At 38.3% G+C, this 18,883-nt stretch overlaps 1 protein-coding gene across 3 annotated transcripts in view; it reads left to right on the top strand.

Moving 5' to 3' along the window:
• The window catches only part of ARMC9 (armadillo repeat containing 9), a 294,287-nt gene that overhangs the window by 142,329 nt on the left and 133,075 nt on the right, over positions 1–18,883 (top strand). For all 3 annotated transcript variants that reach the window (XM_068281283.1, XM_068281282.1, XM_068281281.1), the window contains exons 10-11: positions 7,620–7,654; positions 10,910–11,021. In XM_068281283.1, coding sequence (XP_068137384.1) covers positions 7,620–7,654; positions 10,910–11,021 — 147 coding nt within the window. The remainder of the gene's footprint in view (positions 1–7,619; positions 7,655–10,909; positions 11,022–18,883) is intronic.

Below are 18,883 nucleotides of genomic sequence, written 5' to 3'. Positions count from 1 at the left end.
CATCAGCAGCCTGCCGAGACCCAGAGGCTTGTGCCTCAGCGTGGGTCTCGGCGTTCCGCCGCCATGAGTGCCCCGAGGATCTTACAATGGTAGATCATAATAGTAACCATGTTCAAAAGGTAGTAATATGGATTTGGCCCTAAGAGGGGTTATGGATTTTTTTTTTTAGATGCTTGAATTGTCTGAAGACTCCATAGAACAAGAATAAACTCATATTTAAAGTGGAAGGGATCCTCTAGTGCAGTGTTTCTCAACATTTAATACATATGTACACCTTTTTGAAAGCCTGTGCTCGCCCAAATACCCCCTGATGTGGTAAAGATTATCTCAAGTACCCTTTGACACAGATTTGATAGTAGTAGTTTCTAAACCGTTTTCGAGAATTTACTATTGCTTTTCATGTGTGTGAGTGTGTGTGCGCTTGCACGCGTGCGTTTACAGTGGCTTGCAAATGTATCCGGCCCCCTTGAAGTTTTCCACATTTTGTCATATTACTGCCACAAACATGAAACAATTTTATTGGAATTCCACGGGAAAGACCAACACAAAGTGGTGTACACGTGAGAAGTGGAACAGAAATCATACATGATTCCAAACATTTTTTACAAATAAATAACTGCAAAGTGGGGTGTGCGTAATTATTAGCCCCCTGAGTCAATACTTTGTAGAACCATCTTTTGCTGCAATTACAACTGCCAGTCTTTTAGAGTATGGCCTCAATTCACTAAGATCATGCTGGAGATAATAAGGCAAGATAAAACTTACCTCCACACAGTGAGAGAGTTATCTTATCTCTTCATTCCTTACGTTACCTCCTCTGTAGTTAATTTACCTCCTCTGTAGTTATTTTCACATGCAGTTAATTAACAGCCTGTCTTTAACTCTGGAGTTATTTTAAGGATTGGAGAGTTAACTTAAAGACAGAAGAGTTAACTTTAGGTGTGCCTTAGGTAAAATGTTTCCTGAATACTACATGCCTTATCACCATGGTAACAACGGGCAGGAGCCGTTTTCATTGGCTCCTGTCATTCCTGTAAGCCGTTCCCATTGGCTTACATTGAGTGACAGGGTCAGGAGCCAATGAAAGCGGCTCCTGACCGGCGCACATCGCTCTGACGTCATAGAGACGGCAGAGAGACCCGCCTGTGGCGGGGACAGAGCGGCGGGAGCGACTGATTATTGCGGCGATTCGTGGGTATGTGCGTTTTAGTGTACCAGCAGACTCTGGTCCTTAAGGGGGCAGAGGCTGCTGGTCCCGAAGTGGTTAATGACATATACAGTATATCAAACCCAAGTACCTCCTGGACCCATCAAAAGTGTGGCCCCTGAGGTATCCATACCACATGTTGAGAACCTAGGCTCTAGTGTTGTGGTAATAGCAAGCAAATGACTCTTCATACAGGGGAATAGCAGAACAGTAAATTCTACATTTCCTTGTGTCTCATAGAGTCCCATATTTTGGAAGCATGCAAAAGGTCAGGTCATATTCAGGTCATATGTGGCATACAGTATTTCCAAAGGCAGCAGATTGGGCCAGGCCGTTGTAGCAACAAACATTGCAGTACTCTATGGCTGCTCTTTGAATACGATTATTGTGGTATTTTTGTTTTTGCCATGCCTGTTTGTTTGTTTTTCTAAACATTTTAATGGTTATTTGAAAGGATTTTTCAGTTTGTCCAATCTATAGAATTGTGTTTACGGTAATGAATTTCAGTCCATAACTTTCAAAGGTAACTATCTGTATTTGTTCTTGATCATGAAAGTGCGTCATTAAAATGTCTTGAATCAGCCTAGAAGTAGATAAGACCAACTCCTTTGCTATTTGCAAAGCTGTTGTTGGCAGGTGTGACTTTATTAAACATCCGGTTCCTAGAATGTCTGTCAGGATAAGGAGTATAAAGATTAGAAATGCATACAAATTATATATATATTTTCCTTGTACTTTAGTGATACATTGTTAATTGTTTCTTTTTAACAATTTACCATATAATCTGTGGTGATATGAATGTATACATATTCTATATTTAAATACAGCATTGATCCTATCGTCTGTAAAAATAGTTTTGATGAGTGTAAATGGAACAATACTTCAAAATATGTGTCAAGTTCTTATGATTATAAGAAGAGACCTAGGGCAATTCTTGGAGCAGAGTTACCTTAATGTATGCCCCGGTGGGCTTTGGGAATATCCAATACTTCTTGAAAGGTCTGCAAAGTGCATTCAGACAGAAGGAGTTCAGCTTCTCCGTCTACTTCCTATGCAACTCCAATGTGCTTTGCATCTGAACAACAAATGCACACTTGTATATAATTGGTTGAACTAATTACCCATATATTCGTTTGTTGGTGCCCTCATGCTGCATACATGCTGGTAAGATTTTTCAGAAATTGCCCATAAGGTTGCCACACTTGTGGGCAACGTCACAGAAAATATTTTCCGGAACCAGACGTAAGGGGGGGGTTATTTGGAGTAACTGACAATATATCAGGTCTGGCCATATGAAGGTATATTTTTACAAGGTCACACCTTCAGTATTACTAATTATGTTAACCGGGTTAGTAAAAAATTAATCCCTTAGGCACCAAATACAGTTGTTCACGTCTTTCATTCATTTTTATAGGTATAAAACAGAATAACAAAGATAAAGTGCTTATTTCACAATGAGAATCCCTCACAGGACATATACTTGTAATATGAACTCAGCAGCTAGGTCAAGGCACAAGATAGCCTTACATTCTGAAAAATGTTAACATAGTGTTTTCAAAAGTAATAGAAACAAAATCGGCAGATCCAACAGGAAGAGTCGCACCAGTCCCCAGTGGCATACAGAGTAATTATTTATATAGCAAAATGTGTCGTCGACTCATATTGTCAACATAACTTATCCAAGTTTACTTCAAATTGAGGGAATAATTCAATAGTTAGTCAGGATTCTTTCCAGTTAGCTGCCAAATTTGTTTTTGCAGATATAATATAGCAAGAAATTGGATCAGTTAGAAGATAGGATATTTAATTTTATCCATTTTGTTTGCTACGATGCCCCCCCCCCCCCCGTCAGAATGGTCTATCAAAAGCAGAAGTAATAAAGTTACATACCCTATTCCAGAATGTCACAACCTGAGAACATGTCCACCACATATGATAGAAATTTCCTTCCTGATAACAATCCCTAAAGTAAAGGTCTGGGGCATCTGGATGAAGCTTTTTCAGTTTGGTTGGCAAGAGGTGGGCTCTTAATATAATTCTGATGTTGTTTCTACCACTGAGAAATTTCGACTGCCATTTATTAGGGATTTGCAGTAATAGTTCCACTTGGCAGGTGGGGATGAGATGCCCAGATCTGTCTCCCAGTTTTTAAATTTTTTACAAGGCTTGGGAATTCTAACTAGGTCATGCCAGTTAATTGGTGGCATAATGTGCTCCCCCCCCCCTCCCCTATTCCCGGGGTACCTGCGAGTGTATGCTGATGGTTAATGCAAAAAGATTGTTTTAACCACTTCAGGACGAGAGCAATTTTCACATATCAGCACTGCTCCCATTCATTCGTCAATAACTTTATTACTACTAATCACACCTACATTATCTATATATTGTTTTTTTCAGGACAAATTAGGCTTTTAGTGTGTGAAAATTTTGTTTAGTAATTACCTTATTTTCTACACATTTTAAAGGGAAATTAAGGTAAAAAAAATAGAAAAAAACACACTATTTCTTACTTTACATCCAATATAGCTTTACAATAAACAGTGCTAAGTATAAGTTAAACCACACATTTTATTTACTCATCCATCCTGATTATTACAACATTTAGATTATGTTCCTAGCACAATGTATGGTGACAATATTGTATTTGGAAATAAAGGTGTCTTTATTCTGTTTTGTGTTTTTTACTTTCTCATTATAAACCATCGATGATTATGAGACCTTATTTGCAAAAATAATAGTAATATACCCTCATGGCATACATATTTAAAAAGCCAAGATCCTAAAGTAACAATACGTGTTTTTTTTCTCTTATTTTCTGTCACTTTGTTTTCATTTTACAAGTCTTTTATTTTGGTACAGAATATGCAAAAATGTTATTGCATTTGATTCAGTTTGTGACTAAAAAGAATACACAAGACATGGGCCTCAACCCTAAAACTCTCTAAACTCCATTCTACAAGTTATCAGGGTTAAAATGTTACCACATATGTCTCTTGTAGTTTTGCTAAGACTTTCCCAAGTTTGATCATAGTTTTGAAAATTACTTTTTTTATGTTAGATTGAGTTTGTCCCTACCCATTTTTTATGTGATAGGTGTCCAAGCTTTAAGACACACCAAAATGTATTCTACAACTCTTCACATATAAAATGATACCACATATGAATCATTTAGTAACAAACTGGTGGTGCAGTCTACACAACAACACTGGACAAATATATTCGCCCAGTTAGGCTTAAGTGGTTAAAATATCCAAAAGTGCCAAAACAAGATGTTTTAAAACATCCATTTTGCATTAACTAGTTTAGAGAGTTTACCACAGAATATAGATTTATAATGGGCTATTATTCCACCCTCTATAGATCTGTTGAGGCACCAGTCCTCAAAATTGATGCTATTGATTTTGAAATGCCCATCAGTAATGATAAATCTGACATAATTTAAACCTTTCAAGCTATGGAGGTCAACATTTTATCAGAATCTCTTCCCAGGTCATTAACTTAGAGACCCTGAGAAAGAATCATGTGAAACTTTGAAAAACAGCTGGTTGAAATCCTGGGACCTAATGATCTTTTGAAGGGTGTACATTGGAGACTGCAGGTTGTTTTTAAAGGACCACTATCACGAAAAATTGTAAAATTTAAAATACATGTAAACATTTACAAGTAAGAATTACATTTCTTTCACAGTGAAATAAGCCGTAATTTACTTCTCTTCTATCTTGCTGTCACTTACAGTAAGTAGTAGAAATCTGACAGAACCGACAGGATTTGGACAAGTCCATCTCTTCATTGGGGATTCTGAGCATGGCCTTTATTCTTTATAAAGACCCTTCCTGACAAGGATTTATACAAAGATGCTTGGCAGCCTGCCTGTTCACCGTACAGTTTTTTTGGCAGTTGGATGGAGCAACTTCCATTCACTAAGTGATTTTGAAAATAAAGAAACCCCTGAGAATCCCCCATGAGGAGATGGCCAAGTCCAAAACTCGTTGGTTCTGTCAGATTTCTACTAATTACTGTAAGTGACAGCAACATAGGAGAAAAGTAATTTATGGCTCATTTTACTCTGGAAGAAATGTACTACTTATATATACTGTATGTGTTTACATGTATTTTTTACATTTTAACATTTTTTGCAATAGTGGTCCCTTAAATCGGGTTTTGACCCAGACTGAGAGAGTTTTATATATACAGGGTGAAGCTTTTCCCTTTATGGAGACCACAAAGCCTGGACCTTAATGAATGTGGGGAGAGAAAGTCTAACTCGGTTCAAACCCACAAAGTGGAAAGGTCACCTGCATTCATTTGAATTTGATCTAATATGTAGATTAAGAGTAATGTAATTTGCATTTTGATGCAGCAGTAAAACAGAGATTTTACTTTGCATGTTCTGCATACTTTGTCTGCATTAACTTTCTTGTTCCTTGAAAGTAACCTGCATGGGTTATGTGCACATTTGGATGTCCATTGTATGTTCTGTGTTTGTTAACCCATCTATGCTTTTTTAATACACTGATTTACATTGTGACTTTTGAAGGGAATGCATATTATTGTTGCTTTATTTGCTAGAATTAGCACTAAAATTGGATAAAAGAGTGTATAGGCATTGCAAGGGTTTTATAAAGTTGTATTACTCTGGCACAGATGTTTCCACCTGGGAGTTAATCGCATTATGCAGTGCAGTGGCTTTCTAGCAATAAATAGTAAATGGGAGGGATTAGTCACCGAGTTTAAAACTATATGGCATTCCCAGCATCCCCCGAGCTGTCTACTTTTTTGTACAATCTATGAATGAAAGGGCCATTGTAGTGAACCTAGAGATGGGGATGTCAGAAATGTTAGTTCCTGCATTGGGCAGGGTATGTACTGAGCTTATGACACAATAGGAGAGCTGAGAATTCCAAGAAGTCCTATGCACTGATGCAGTTCTGTTGCCATGATTTCAAGAGAGTGTTAAAGATTGTCTGTGACTGCAGATTACTTTTCAATAACTTTCAGTTAAAAATTATTTGTGTAAAGGTTCATGATTGTTCCAAAAATGAATACATTTTCCTGTTTTTCGTTAAAAATTATGAATTGTATAGAAAATGTTATCAGCTGTGGTAAAAAAATTCTGATCAATTCTTATGGCTGATGCACACCATGCAATTTTTTCAGATCGACGCCGATCATTTTCAGCATGTCTGATCTGCTTCCTATTGATAAAGTGACACAGTTCCCATTTATTGAAATAAGTCCCTGTTAGAATGATGGCTGGCTTCTATGAGAAACCGCGATTGTTCTAAGTTACACATCCCTACTTCACTACCTGTAAGCGAACATAGTACGCATACAGGACGCCTAAAAAAAAACATGACTGAGCCCATCTTGTTGCCAAATAGTAAAACTACATCTATATACATTTTATTTTAATGAACAGACCCACACTTACATTTAAAATTAACTGTTTACCTCCCACACTCACCAAAAAATACCCAAATAAAATGTTTCATTAAAAAAATTACAATTAAAAAAAAAAAGCATAAATATTTACCTAAAGGTCTGAACTTTTTTTATATGCACGTCAAGAGGGTATATTACTACTCTTTTTTAAATTATAAGCTTGTAAATAGTGATGGACACAAAACTGAAAAAATACACCTTTATTTCCAAATAAAATATTGGCACCGTACATTGGGATAGGGACATAATTTAAATGGTGTAATAACCAGGACAAATGGGCAAATAAAATAAGTGGGTTTTAACTATGGTAGTATGTATTATTTTTAAGCTATAATGGCTAAAAACTGAGAAATAATGCTTTTTTTTCTTTTCTTTTTTTTATCCTGTTAAAATGCATTTAGAAAAAAAGAATTCTTTGCAAAATGTACCACCCAAAGAAAGCCTAATTGGTGGCAGAAAAAACAAGATCTTGATTATTTCATTGTGATAAGTAGTGATAAAGTTTTGGGCGATTAAATGGGAGGTGAAAATTGCTCGGATGCATTAGGTGAAAAAACACTGAAGGCTGAAGTGGTTAAATAAGGAAATATGACATATCACCAATTAAAGTTTCATTCTGTGGAACACATATAGTGGTTTGACTAGCCATTATTTTTTTTTTTGTATGGAAAATATTATTTTTTTACTTTTGTGTAGTAAAGGTACATCTGAAGTGAGTGATGGGGCTGAACTTTTAGCCACAAAGCCAGTGACTTCTGTAATATTATATACATGTTTGCATTAGCAAGACATTGACCGTCACTAATGAAAATGTTGTTGTTTTTTGTTGTTGTTTTTTTAAAATATTTTAGTACTAAACATAATAAATAAAGCAAATATATATTACAACATTTTATATTAACTTTGATAATAAACATTTTGTGCTGCTCATGTATAGTTATATTCATTTTGCATTTTCATGTTTCCACAGGCATCTTCCATGCTGAGAGCATCCATTGCACCCATGTACGTTGCCAGTTTACAAAATGTGGTATTTATTTCTACTGACCTGATTTGTAAGATAGCCGAAAACAAACAAACAAACACTATACATCCAAGTTCTGCATGGTCACTATAAGCAGAATTTTTCAGTTCTTTTGTAGATTCATGTTTGCTAAGCAACAAGCTGCTAGCACATCCATGGCTTAGCTTTTGATATACAGTAGAATCCCTTTATAGCAGGGGTCAGGAACCTTTTTGGCCGAGAGAACCATAAACGCTACATATTTTAATAAGTATTTCCCTGAAAGCCATACAATATGTTTCAAACTGGGACATTGCACATGCGCAGCAGAGGACTGTCCCTGTTGCCATGGTGATGTGTACACAGTTGATCCGCCAAGCAACAGAAGTGTCAGACACGTCTTTAGCTTCTCTTGGGTTTCAGCAACATCAGCAATTTCCGAGAGAGCCAGAGAGGAGAAATACCCGACTAACTGCTTGTACAATTAGCTAGCTGACTTGAGGGTTGATTCATATTGTAGGACGAGATCCCTGCACTTTGGCAGGCAGCCTATTTGGACAATCAAAGTGCGGGGATCTCATCCTACGTAGTCACTGGACATGACAGGGTCCAGAGTGGGACAATTGGAGCAGCTGTTCGTTTTGGGGGGGGGGGGGGAGCGTGAGTAAGTTAATAGTGCATGCTAAAGCAGTAGCGTGCCTACTTTGAACATTTTACTAGCGCTGCCACACTAAGCTGCGCTGCTTGAGCAGTTTAGCTTAGTGAATTAACCCCTACTTATTTGTCTGTGAGCCAAATGTAGCCATCAAAAGAGCAACATCTGGCTCCCGAGCCATAGGTTCCCTACCCCTGCTTTATAGTCCTCTCCGAGGGACCAAGAAAAGTAGTTTACTATATCAGAAGTTTACTGTATCATAATTGGTCATACATTGTATATGTATATAGATGCAGTTGCTGGGACCTAAAAACTAAGTTTACTATATCCAGATATTTACTATATCAGAGCTTACTATAACAAGATTCTACTGTAAAATGTACTATCTGTTTATGAATGTAGATTGAATGCTGCTCCCGCATTATGCAATAAGTAACTGTAATGTGTTCAGACTTGTGTGACAGTAGCACTTACAGTAGTTGCTAACAGTATTAAAATGCTGCGTTTGACCCATGTATTTACTATGTAATAGATCTACTTTAACAGTGCATTGAATGCAAAATACAGACAGGTCCACAAATATATAAATATTAATAAAATTTTTGCTTTTTAGTTTTGTTTTTTTAACTTACATATTGGATTTGGACTTGTACAATAATTTGCATCCCAATTGAAGCCTCGTACGTAAGCTAGATGGTTCTGAGCCGGTTTGGGCTGTCTCTGCATGTGTACAGCACCATTTATGCATTTCCAAAAGATACTGAGTGCTGGACCATCTTGGCATTGCTTTTCTCCTTACCTCTCCTCCTGGAAGCTGCTCCGTCGTGCACCACACATACTCCCTCCTCCCTGTTCCCCAGCATCAGAATGCATCCCTAGACTATAAGCTAGCAATGCGTCTGTGCAGTACCTGGCCCCGAATTTTCTCCCAAGGAATGGAGTCTCAATCCCTGCAGGTGACAGTGATGGTGCATGTATATACAGCTTTAGTGAATGCCTTAGGAATTCTATCCCTTTAAAGGGGAACTGAAGAGAGAGGTATACAGAGGCTGCCATATTTATTTCCTTTTAATCAATACCAGTTGCCTGGCAGCCCTGCTGGTCTATTTCTCTGCAGTAGTATCTGAATAAAACCAGAAACAAGCATGCAGCTAGTCTTGTCAGATCAGACTTATAAGTCTGAACCACTGAAACACCTGATCTGCTGCATGCTTGTTCAGGGGCTATGGCTAATAGTATTAGAGACAGAGGATCAGCTGGGCTGCCAGGCAACTGGTATTGTCTAAAAGGAAATAAACATGACAGCCTCCATATACCTCTCTCTTCAGTTCCCCTTTAAATATGTTGTCTACTAATTGGAAGGCAGATTTGGGTTTGCCAGAAAGCCTGCACAGTTTTGGAACCGTTTTCTTTGTACAAGAGTAGCATTCTTTGGAATGATGGGAAGATCAGAATATGAAAAAGAGAAGGAACAGTTCATGATTCAAAGCACTTGACATCACCTTTGACATGTGGTGGAGGCAGTGCAAAAATCTGAAAAAAGTCACTAGTGCATATAAGGGCTGGTGCACACTGCAAGAGCTTTTCTAAGTGCTTTATGATTTTAAAAGTTCTTGCTATTGTGTGTGTGTTCTCAATGGAGCGATGTCATTTTGTAAAATTCCCTCATAGCATTGCATTGGCAAGAGCTTTTAAAATCTCTAGCGTTTAAAAAGCCCTTGTAGTGTGCAGCAGCCCTTAATCTATAGATCCTGAGGTTAACACCTAGGAATTATTTATTTTTTTGTTAAACATGTGCAATAATTCCTGTTAGAAGTGAAGCCAATAAGGTGCAGATATAAAGATAAAGTGCTGCTGATATCAAGCAAGAGAATCAAGATGATATTGTAAAATTCCCTCATAGCATTGCATTGGCAAAAGCTTTTAAAATCTCTAGCGTTTAAAAAGCCCTTGTAGTGTGCAGCAGCCCTTAATCTATAGATCCTGAGGTTAACACCTAGGAATTATTTATTTTTTTGTTAAACATGTGCAATAATTCCTGTTAGAAGTGAAGCCAATAAGGTGCAGATATAAAGATAAAGTGCTGCTGATATCAAGCAAGAGAATCAAGATGATATAAACCGCTTACCAAAAATAGGAACCAGCTCTGTGTGGGGAGACAGCCCTACGTGCTCGCAGCTTCCCAACTGCTTCTGAGGAAGCCTCCTCAGAAGGGATAGCAGGGGCATTTCCACTGTAGTACAAGAGGACTGGGACACTTATTTAACCGCGATTTAGATTTAAAAAAATCTACTTCTAGATATTTCATTTAATCAAAATAATACACAGTGATGGATGCAGGTTAGTTAAAGGGACTCCAAGCAGTGCAGAAACTATGGAAAGATGCATATCATTTTAAAGCTCTCTTTCTCCTCTTTCCAATGATATATAAACCGCCACCCTACGCCTTTTAGTTTTCGTTATTTTCGCAATTGAAATGCATCTTTCCATAGTTTCTGCACTGCTCGGAGTCCCTTTAATAACATGGTCTCGTTTTAGCTTGCCCTGCTTTTTAGTTTTAAATTGAATACGGTATATTAATTTGTAATTTTCTGCAATTCAGGAAGCCTCAAGAGGTGCCCTTGTTGCCATCACTGGACTATGAGAAGTTAAAGAAAGACTTGGTGTATGGAAATGATCGATTGAAAGCATTAATCCTGCAAGCCTTGCGTTGGGTAAGTAGTACTTGTGACATGCACAGCTTACCTTGCACCCTTATGCCGACATCAAACCATTAAACCAACAAACTTTGATTTGGGTTTATTGGTTTGATGTTGGCAAATCTGCTCTATGACCAACACCAGACTATACTTCACTTGCTTGGGGCCTTAGGCAGCCAGCGTCCATTCCTATTCATATTTCAGGAGAGAGCTTTGCCTGAATTTCCTTACATATTCAAAGCATGGCTGCAGATGAACTTGCACAGTTTCTTATTGTTCTTTCAATACCTTCCTTCTTCTTTCAACAGTTGTTTTTTTTCAAAGCAAAAGGTTAGCCAAGTGTAGGAATTTGTAATAGGATTATAAAGCTGCCTAATGTTTGTTTTCGAATCAACAAAAAATCTTTACTTCAGTAACCGTGAAGCCCTGAGTTAGTAAACACAATACAGCAGAAATGGGAATGGCTCCAACCACCCAAAAAAAAACAAAAAACAAGAACCCAATACATTATCAAAACCAGACGAAGTAGCAATACAACTGAATAATTCATAATGCATAACTGATAACACGTGACAGTTGAGAAGGCAAAAAAGCCCACATGAATGTAGACCAGAGCCAATTAAAGTCCGCTACACCCGGAGAGTCCAGACAGCTCTTCCAGATTTTTTCAAATTTTTGCGGGCCCCCCCTGTGTGTATACATTTGTTTCTCCAACTTCCAAGTATGAGTTGAGCCTGGAAATCCTAGTCACATAAGATAAGGGAGACTCATTAGACCAATCTTTTATAATCTTTTATAATAAGCAGCCTGACAAAAGGGATCTACAGTATGTACTGCAAACTGCATAGTCTCCTCTATGAGCAAAGGGCTCAGGGGTCCTAGAATGCAATACATCGGGGATTCAGGTATATAAACTTGGAAAATGTTAATGATCGTTAACAAAATCATATGCCAGTATCTGCGCAGCTTTGGGCAATTCCCAGAGTAAGTGAAGCAGATCGCCATGCTCCCTTCTGCATCTAGTGCAAATTGAAGAATCCCTCAGACCCATAGTAAATAATCTCTGGGGCATGAGATGTCCTATGTAAAATATATAACTGACACAAATGCCTCATTCTTAAATCAAAGACACTTGATATATCCTCTGTCTTAAGGTGGCCACTATGGGTTGTGGCCCCGCCCCTGAACCCTATTGGACACCATAACTATAAATTTGTTGAGAGTATCACCCACCAGTATTCTAGTAACTATAGTCCTCCCCGTTTTGAGGGTGGGTTCGTATGCTGCCATGGAAATGCACCAGGAAAGGAAAATTTCCGATAGGTAAGTATTAATTTTCCTGTTTCCCTGGTGCTTCCATGGCAGCATACTATGGGATTTAACTAGCAAGAACAAACAGGGAGGGTAAAGTAACACTATTTTTTAACATTAGTAGGATCAGAAATTAATTGATTTTCCCACATTTGAAGAGCTAAGGACTGAAGGGTCAACTCTAATATTCAACAAAAGTATATGTCGAGGACCATGCAGCTTTAAAGATTGTGGCTGTAGACACACCGGCAAGAAATGCTCACGATGAAGTTATACTTCTGGTTAAGTGAGCTAATGTCTGGCCAGGTAGACCTTAGCCTTACACACAGCAGGTGAATTCCCGAATCCAAGCCGTTAACATCCTATAAGGGGTTTCTTAACCTTTCCTGTAACCAGAAGAAACTAACAGGAGATGGGTTGACTGTCTGAAAGATTCTGTGATCTGCAGATATCTTTTAAAAGAGCATGACACATCCAGATGATGTATTAGAGGCAGATTGGATTTTACCCTTTTTTCTTTGACAAAGACAATCATTATCTAGGTAGAGCACTGATACCACTTTGGGTAAAAAAGTTCATCCCTGGTGTTAGGGTAGCTTGATCATGATAAAAGATTAGATCTTCACAACCTAGAGCATGCAATTCTGACATTCTTCTAGCAGATATTATTGACATGAGACAGCCTTCCATAGGATAAAACGGAGGAAAAACTAAGTTAATCCAACAGCAACATTAAATCCCATTTGGGATATACATTTCTTCTAGGAGGTTTCATTTTAAGAGCTGCCTTTAAGAATTGCTGCAATGGATTTAAGGCCCGCTTGTCTCCAGTTTTTTTAAAATGAGAACAGTGCCGTCACCTGGACCTTCAAGGTATTGTAGCTAAAACCAAGGACAAATCCCACCTGAAGAAAGTTTAAAGTATTATTTACTGATGGGGAGAATGGATCAAAATTGTCTCCAGAAACAAAGTCTTGAAACCGGTTCCAGACTTTCTGGCATACCACATTTGTTCATACTTTACTTGCTGTCTTGGAACATCCCAACTTAGTTAACCTCTCCCCTTAAATATACAGGCTACCAGACAAAATTTGTGAGGTGCTGATTGAAATAACCATGGCTCAGACAACAGTTTCGTACAGACCGAGAGAAACATTTGCTCCGTCTGAGATAATTGGAGAGGAAGAAGTGGAAACCACAGTCTGTACAGCCAGTATAGAATTATTGAAAGAAGTTTTGATTTCTCCTTCTTAAATTTCTTCAGAAACCGAAAGACTATTGGTACTGGAGAAAAATAGTACCGAACAGGAGGCGGCCAAGACTGGGATAGAGCATGTATTCCCACTGCTGCTTGACAATAAATTCGGGAGAAAAATTGTGGTATAATTGACTGTTGTGTTGCACTCGGTTTTCCCTACTAGAAGATGTGCAAAAGCTTTTAAAGGCTAAACAGGCGGATCTTAATTCCAAAGGATTTGAATTGTTTGTTAAGGGGTGACATGGCCATCTGGACTGAACCACCTGGTCTTGGCACCATGCACCACCTCCCAATAGATCAGCATCCCTGAAACATAAGTCAATTGAGACAGAATCAGAATCCATTGAGTAAATAATCCTGATTACAACACCAGATAAGAGAATTCTTCATTGATGTGAAAAATCACCATTTTCTGTTGTAGAGACACTCTGCCCCACTAATATAAGAAAGGGAGTTCAAAAATGCATTATGTGCCAGTGTGGCCACTTCATCATTATTGTAGCTGCTAACATTCCCAAGACTTGAAGACACTTCCTTGCTGAAAGATGAATGTCTTTAATTGCAAACCAAACAAACTGTTGGTACTAAGGATGTGTGGGAATACATACATATCTTTTAAGTTTATTGGAACTAGAAAATAGTTTTATTGGACTGTCAGGATAATGGATTGAAGAGATTCAATCCTGTATTTTGGAAGCAGTGTGTACTTGTTTAAAATATCCCAGATCTAAGACAGGTTGCCAAACTTCTGTTTTCTTGCCAAACAACAGAGGATAGTACATCCCTTTGACTCTCTGTGAGCAAGGTACCTCCAGTACTGCATCTTGCACTATTAATTGGCATATTGAAGACGACAGACTTCTCTCTCCGGGTAGGCATAAACATATCTTGCAGAGTGATTTAAATCTCCACCGATAACCGTCAGAGATGGCTTGAAACCCGCCTCCAGAAGTGTGGATGGATGGAGGGCCCAAAAGGACTTTCCTTGGGTTTGTCGATTAGCTGGAGCAATCTTGATTGCCCTAGAGAGGGCTGACTGAGAAATTTGCAATTTTTTTTTTTTTTTTTTTTTTTTAATTCTTATCTGGTTTATAGGAACAAAAATTCCTGAATCTTTGCTGGAACGGATTTATCTGTACAAATCTTTGTAACTTGAGTCTTCTATCTTGAGGAATATCTTCAGATTTCCCTCCTGTTTATTATCGACTTTGTTCGTTTCTTCAAGAATCATCCTTATGATTTATTTCATTAAAGGAACGGCAAGACCAACCTCGGTAAGATGTGGATAATATTTACCTACATCTATGGAAGGATCTTCTGGTTCTTTCCACTGTAAAAAGGTTCTTTAGTGGAAAATACCATTACCTTCTGCTTCAGAGACAACCTCTTGAATAGATTGGACTTGGAAAGATCTGTCATTCTGTGAAGTTGACAGAACTGCAACTGGCGCTTGGGAACGCATTTCCCCTCTTACTGCTTGCTTCATAAATATGTAACAATCTAAAAAGGAGTCTTCAGATTTGTCTTCAGAATTTTCCGTACAACAATTCGCACAAGTCTTATCCGGCATCGTCATTTTTCCACACTTCCAGTAAGCTGATTTTCCTGTCGAGTGGTTGGAGATCAGTGGAGGCGGAGTATGCCGAGTCGACCTATATCTAGAATGATGAATCAATCTTGAGGAAGGAGATCTTCTAGAATGCCCTTTATTCAGACAATGGGCCTGATTCACCAAAGAGCGCCAACCGCCAGCACGGCCGCCCCCGCGCGAAACGACAATGTCCCCACGCGAAAACGATATCGATCCCGCGTGAAAATTCGCACCCGCGTGCGAAAACGCGCAAGCAACGCGAAACCGACCGCGCCAACAGTCAGCGCCGCTGCGAACCAAGCCCAATGACTTCTGTCATCAGAATATCTTCATGAAGAGTGTGAATGCCAACGATGTCAGGAACTTTCTTGAGAACGCCAATCTTCAGTGTTATTAGGTCAAGAGGGGCTGAAATGGAATACAATTTTGCATTTGCAACACCCAATGACCCTCCTTTTTTTTTTTTTTTTTTTCTCTAAAACATTGCCCGAGAGTCCCCTTTCTATGGGCTTCCGTCTGGTCTTTAGAGCTGCATGCCAGATTTCCAGCAGGAATAGGCTGCAAGAGTTAAATAGTAAGAAAGTTTTTTTTTTTTTTTTGTTTGGTTTTTTTTTTTTTTTTTTTTTAAGATATTATTTTAAGATACTTTTAAGAAGAGTAAATTAATCCCTTGGGAGAAAATGACTTCTCACAGGAGAAATAGCAGTGTCCCTGCAACTTTCAAATAGCAACATTAGGCTAGATACTCCTTAAACCTCCAGGAGGCTGTGAGCATGCTCAGAAGCAAGCTGCCCACAACCAAGATGGTTGCAACATTACCCAAGTATGGGCAAAGAGGAAAAAGCTATTAGCCTATATAAGGAAGTGCACACTCGCGCGCGCGTGCTATACACGCCTGCATGCTCGTGAACACTCCCCACCAATCCACACTGTCCTGCCACTGCAGAAAGCAGAGAACTGGCATTTACAAAACCATGAGACTACTCAGCCAGGAGATGAGGAAGAAAGGATGGAAGGAGATAGAACCAGATAGAAAGCAGGAAAGAAAAAGGACAGACAGGCAGGTAACTAATGCAGCCATTGCACACCTGTATGCATTTAGCACAGGAACTAATGCAGCCATAGTTCAAGTAATGCAGCCATAGTTCATCAGTATGCATCTTGCACGTGAAAGTAATGCAGCCATAATCATCTGTATGCCATAGTTCATCTGTATGCATCTTGCACATGAAAGTAATGCAGCCATAGTTCATCTGTATGCATCTTGCACATGAAAGTAATGCAGCTATAGTTCATCTGTATGCATCTTGCTCATGAGAGTAATGTAGGCATAGTTGATTTGTATGCATCTTGCACATGAAAGTAATGCAGCCATAGATCATTTGTATGCATCTTGCATGAAAGTAATGCAGCCATAGTTAATTTGTATGCATCTTGCACATGAAAGTAATGCAGCCATAGTTAATTTGTATGCATCTTGCACATGAAAGTAATGCAGTCATAGTTCATTTGTATGCATCTTGCACATGAAAGTAATGCAGCCATAGTTCATTTGTATGCATTTAGTACATGCAAGTACTGCAGCCATCGTTCATTAGTATGCATGTAGCACATAAAGGTAATACAGCCAAAGCTCATTAGTATGCATCTAGCATATGAAGGTAAAGCAGCCAGCGTTCAAGTCTATGCATCTAGCACATGAAAGTAATACAGCCATTGCTCACCTGCATGCTTCTAGCACATGAGGTAATGCATCCCGTGTTCATTTCTATGCATCTAGCACATGAAAGTAATACAGCCATTGCTCACCTGTATGCTTCTAGTACATGAAGGTAATGCATCCCGTGTTCATTTCTATGTATGCAGCCATAGTTCATTTGTATGCATCTTGCACATGAAAGTAATGCAGCCATAGTTCATTTGTATGCATTTAGTACATGCAAGTACTGCAGCCATAGTTCATTAGTATGCATGTCGCACATGAAGATAATACAGCCAAAGCTCATTAGTATGCATCTAGCATATGAAGGTTATGCAGCCAGCTTTCATTTCTATGCATCTAGCACATGAAAGTAATACAGCCATTGCTCACCTGTATGCATTTAGCACAGGATACTGATGCAGGCATTGCTCACCTGTATGCATTTAGCACAGGATACTGATGCAGGCATTGCTCACCTGTATGCATTTAGCACAGGATACTGATGCAGGCATTGCTCATTCGTATGCATTTAGCACACATGTATATCTCCGGGACCAGAAGACCGGGCTCTCTGTGTAAGATACATTTAGTACTCATGCAGAGACTTCCCAGGGAAAGGGATAAACCCTGGGGTAGAAAGGGGACTGAAAAAGAAAGGAAGAGAAGGAAAGAAAATAGCAATAGTGTCCAAAGGGGAGGACAAAGGAAAAAGAATACTGGTGGGTGATACTCTCAACAAATTTATAGTTATGGTGTCCAATAGGGTTCAGGGGCGGGGCCACAACCCATAGTATGCTGCCATGGAAGCACCAGGGAAAAAGGTATTTGGAAAGCTTGGTAACTAGAATCCTGAGGGCCAAAGATATATCCATCTTAAACTTTTATTTTATCTTTGTTTAGTGTGAGGAAGGGTTAAAGCTACTGCCAAGTTTATTTTATTCCTAGGCTTTGCTTAGGTGGTTTTTCAATCACTTTCTCTCCGTGGATCATTGTCATTGAGAGCAAGAAATTAGTACATCTCTAAAATAATATCATAGGCAGTAATAAACCACTGAAAATGTTTAGAAGTCCTTTTCCACACAACTGAAATAATGTTTTTTCTTTTTGTTTTTTTTACTCTCTGTGTTGTCACTGGAGAGCTTACCTCACTGTGTATAAAAAAAAAAAAAAAAGCCCACAAAGTTCTGCACAAGGCTGTATCAATAAATGCTATCCTTTCCATTGTAACTTATAAAATCAATTAAAACAAGGACCAACTCCAGTTCCATGAGATGTTCACATCTAATGTTAACTGCTATAACTGCAGGGATCATTATCTTCTCACCAATATCATAAAATATCAAAAAATAAAGGGCCACCTCACCAGGATAATAAAAAGGCCCAAACAGACATCATCTGAAGTGTTAATGTTCTGATAAATTCATACAAATAAACAATAGTGCCAAATGATATCCAAAACAGAAAAAATTTGTATAAATATTACAGTATTTTACTTAACCATTTCAGCCTGCAGGTTGTTTTCACCTTATGGACGAGAGGAATTTTCACATTTCAGAGCTCCTCCCATTCATTCCCCAATAACTGTATCACAACAAAATGATCTGTACCATTATTTTATTGTAAATGCAAATACAACTAAAAATTCATTATTTCTCAGTTTTCGGCCATTATAGTTTTAAAATAAAACGTTCTACTGTGGATAAAAGCCACACATTTTATTTACCCATTTGTCCCGGTTATTGCAACTTTTAAATTATATTCCCAGTACAATGTATGGTGACAATATTTTATTTGAAAATAAAGGTGCATTTTTTCACTTTACATCCATCACTAATCACATTCTCATAATTTAATAATCGTATACCCTCTTGACATACATAGTATTTTTTTTTTTACTCCCTAATGTATCTAGGTGTAATTTTACTATTTGGCCAGAAAATGTCCTCGCGCATGACTTCCTATAAGCATACAATAATTATACTTAATAGGAAGTAATGCGTTACAGTGTTACTTCG

Source organism: Hyperolius riggenbachi, chromosome 4, assembly GCF_040937935.1.
Source record: "Hyperolius riggenbachi isolate aHypRig1 chromosome 4, aHypRig1.pri, whole genome shotgun sequence".
Classification (NCBI taxonomy): Eukaryota; Metazoa; Chordata; class Amphibia; order Anura; family Hyperoliidae; genus Hyperolius; species Hyperolius riggenbachi.
The sequence above is the reverse complement of the archived record's forward strand: the minus strand, read 5'-3'. Positions and strand labels throughout refer to the sequence as shown.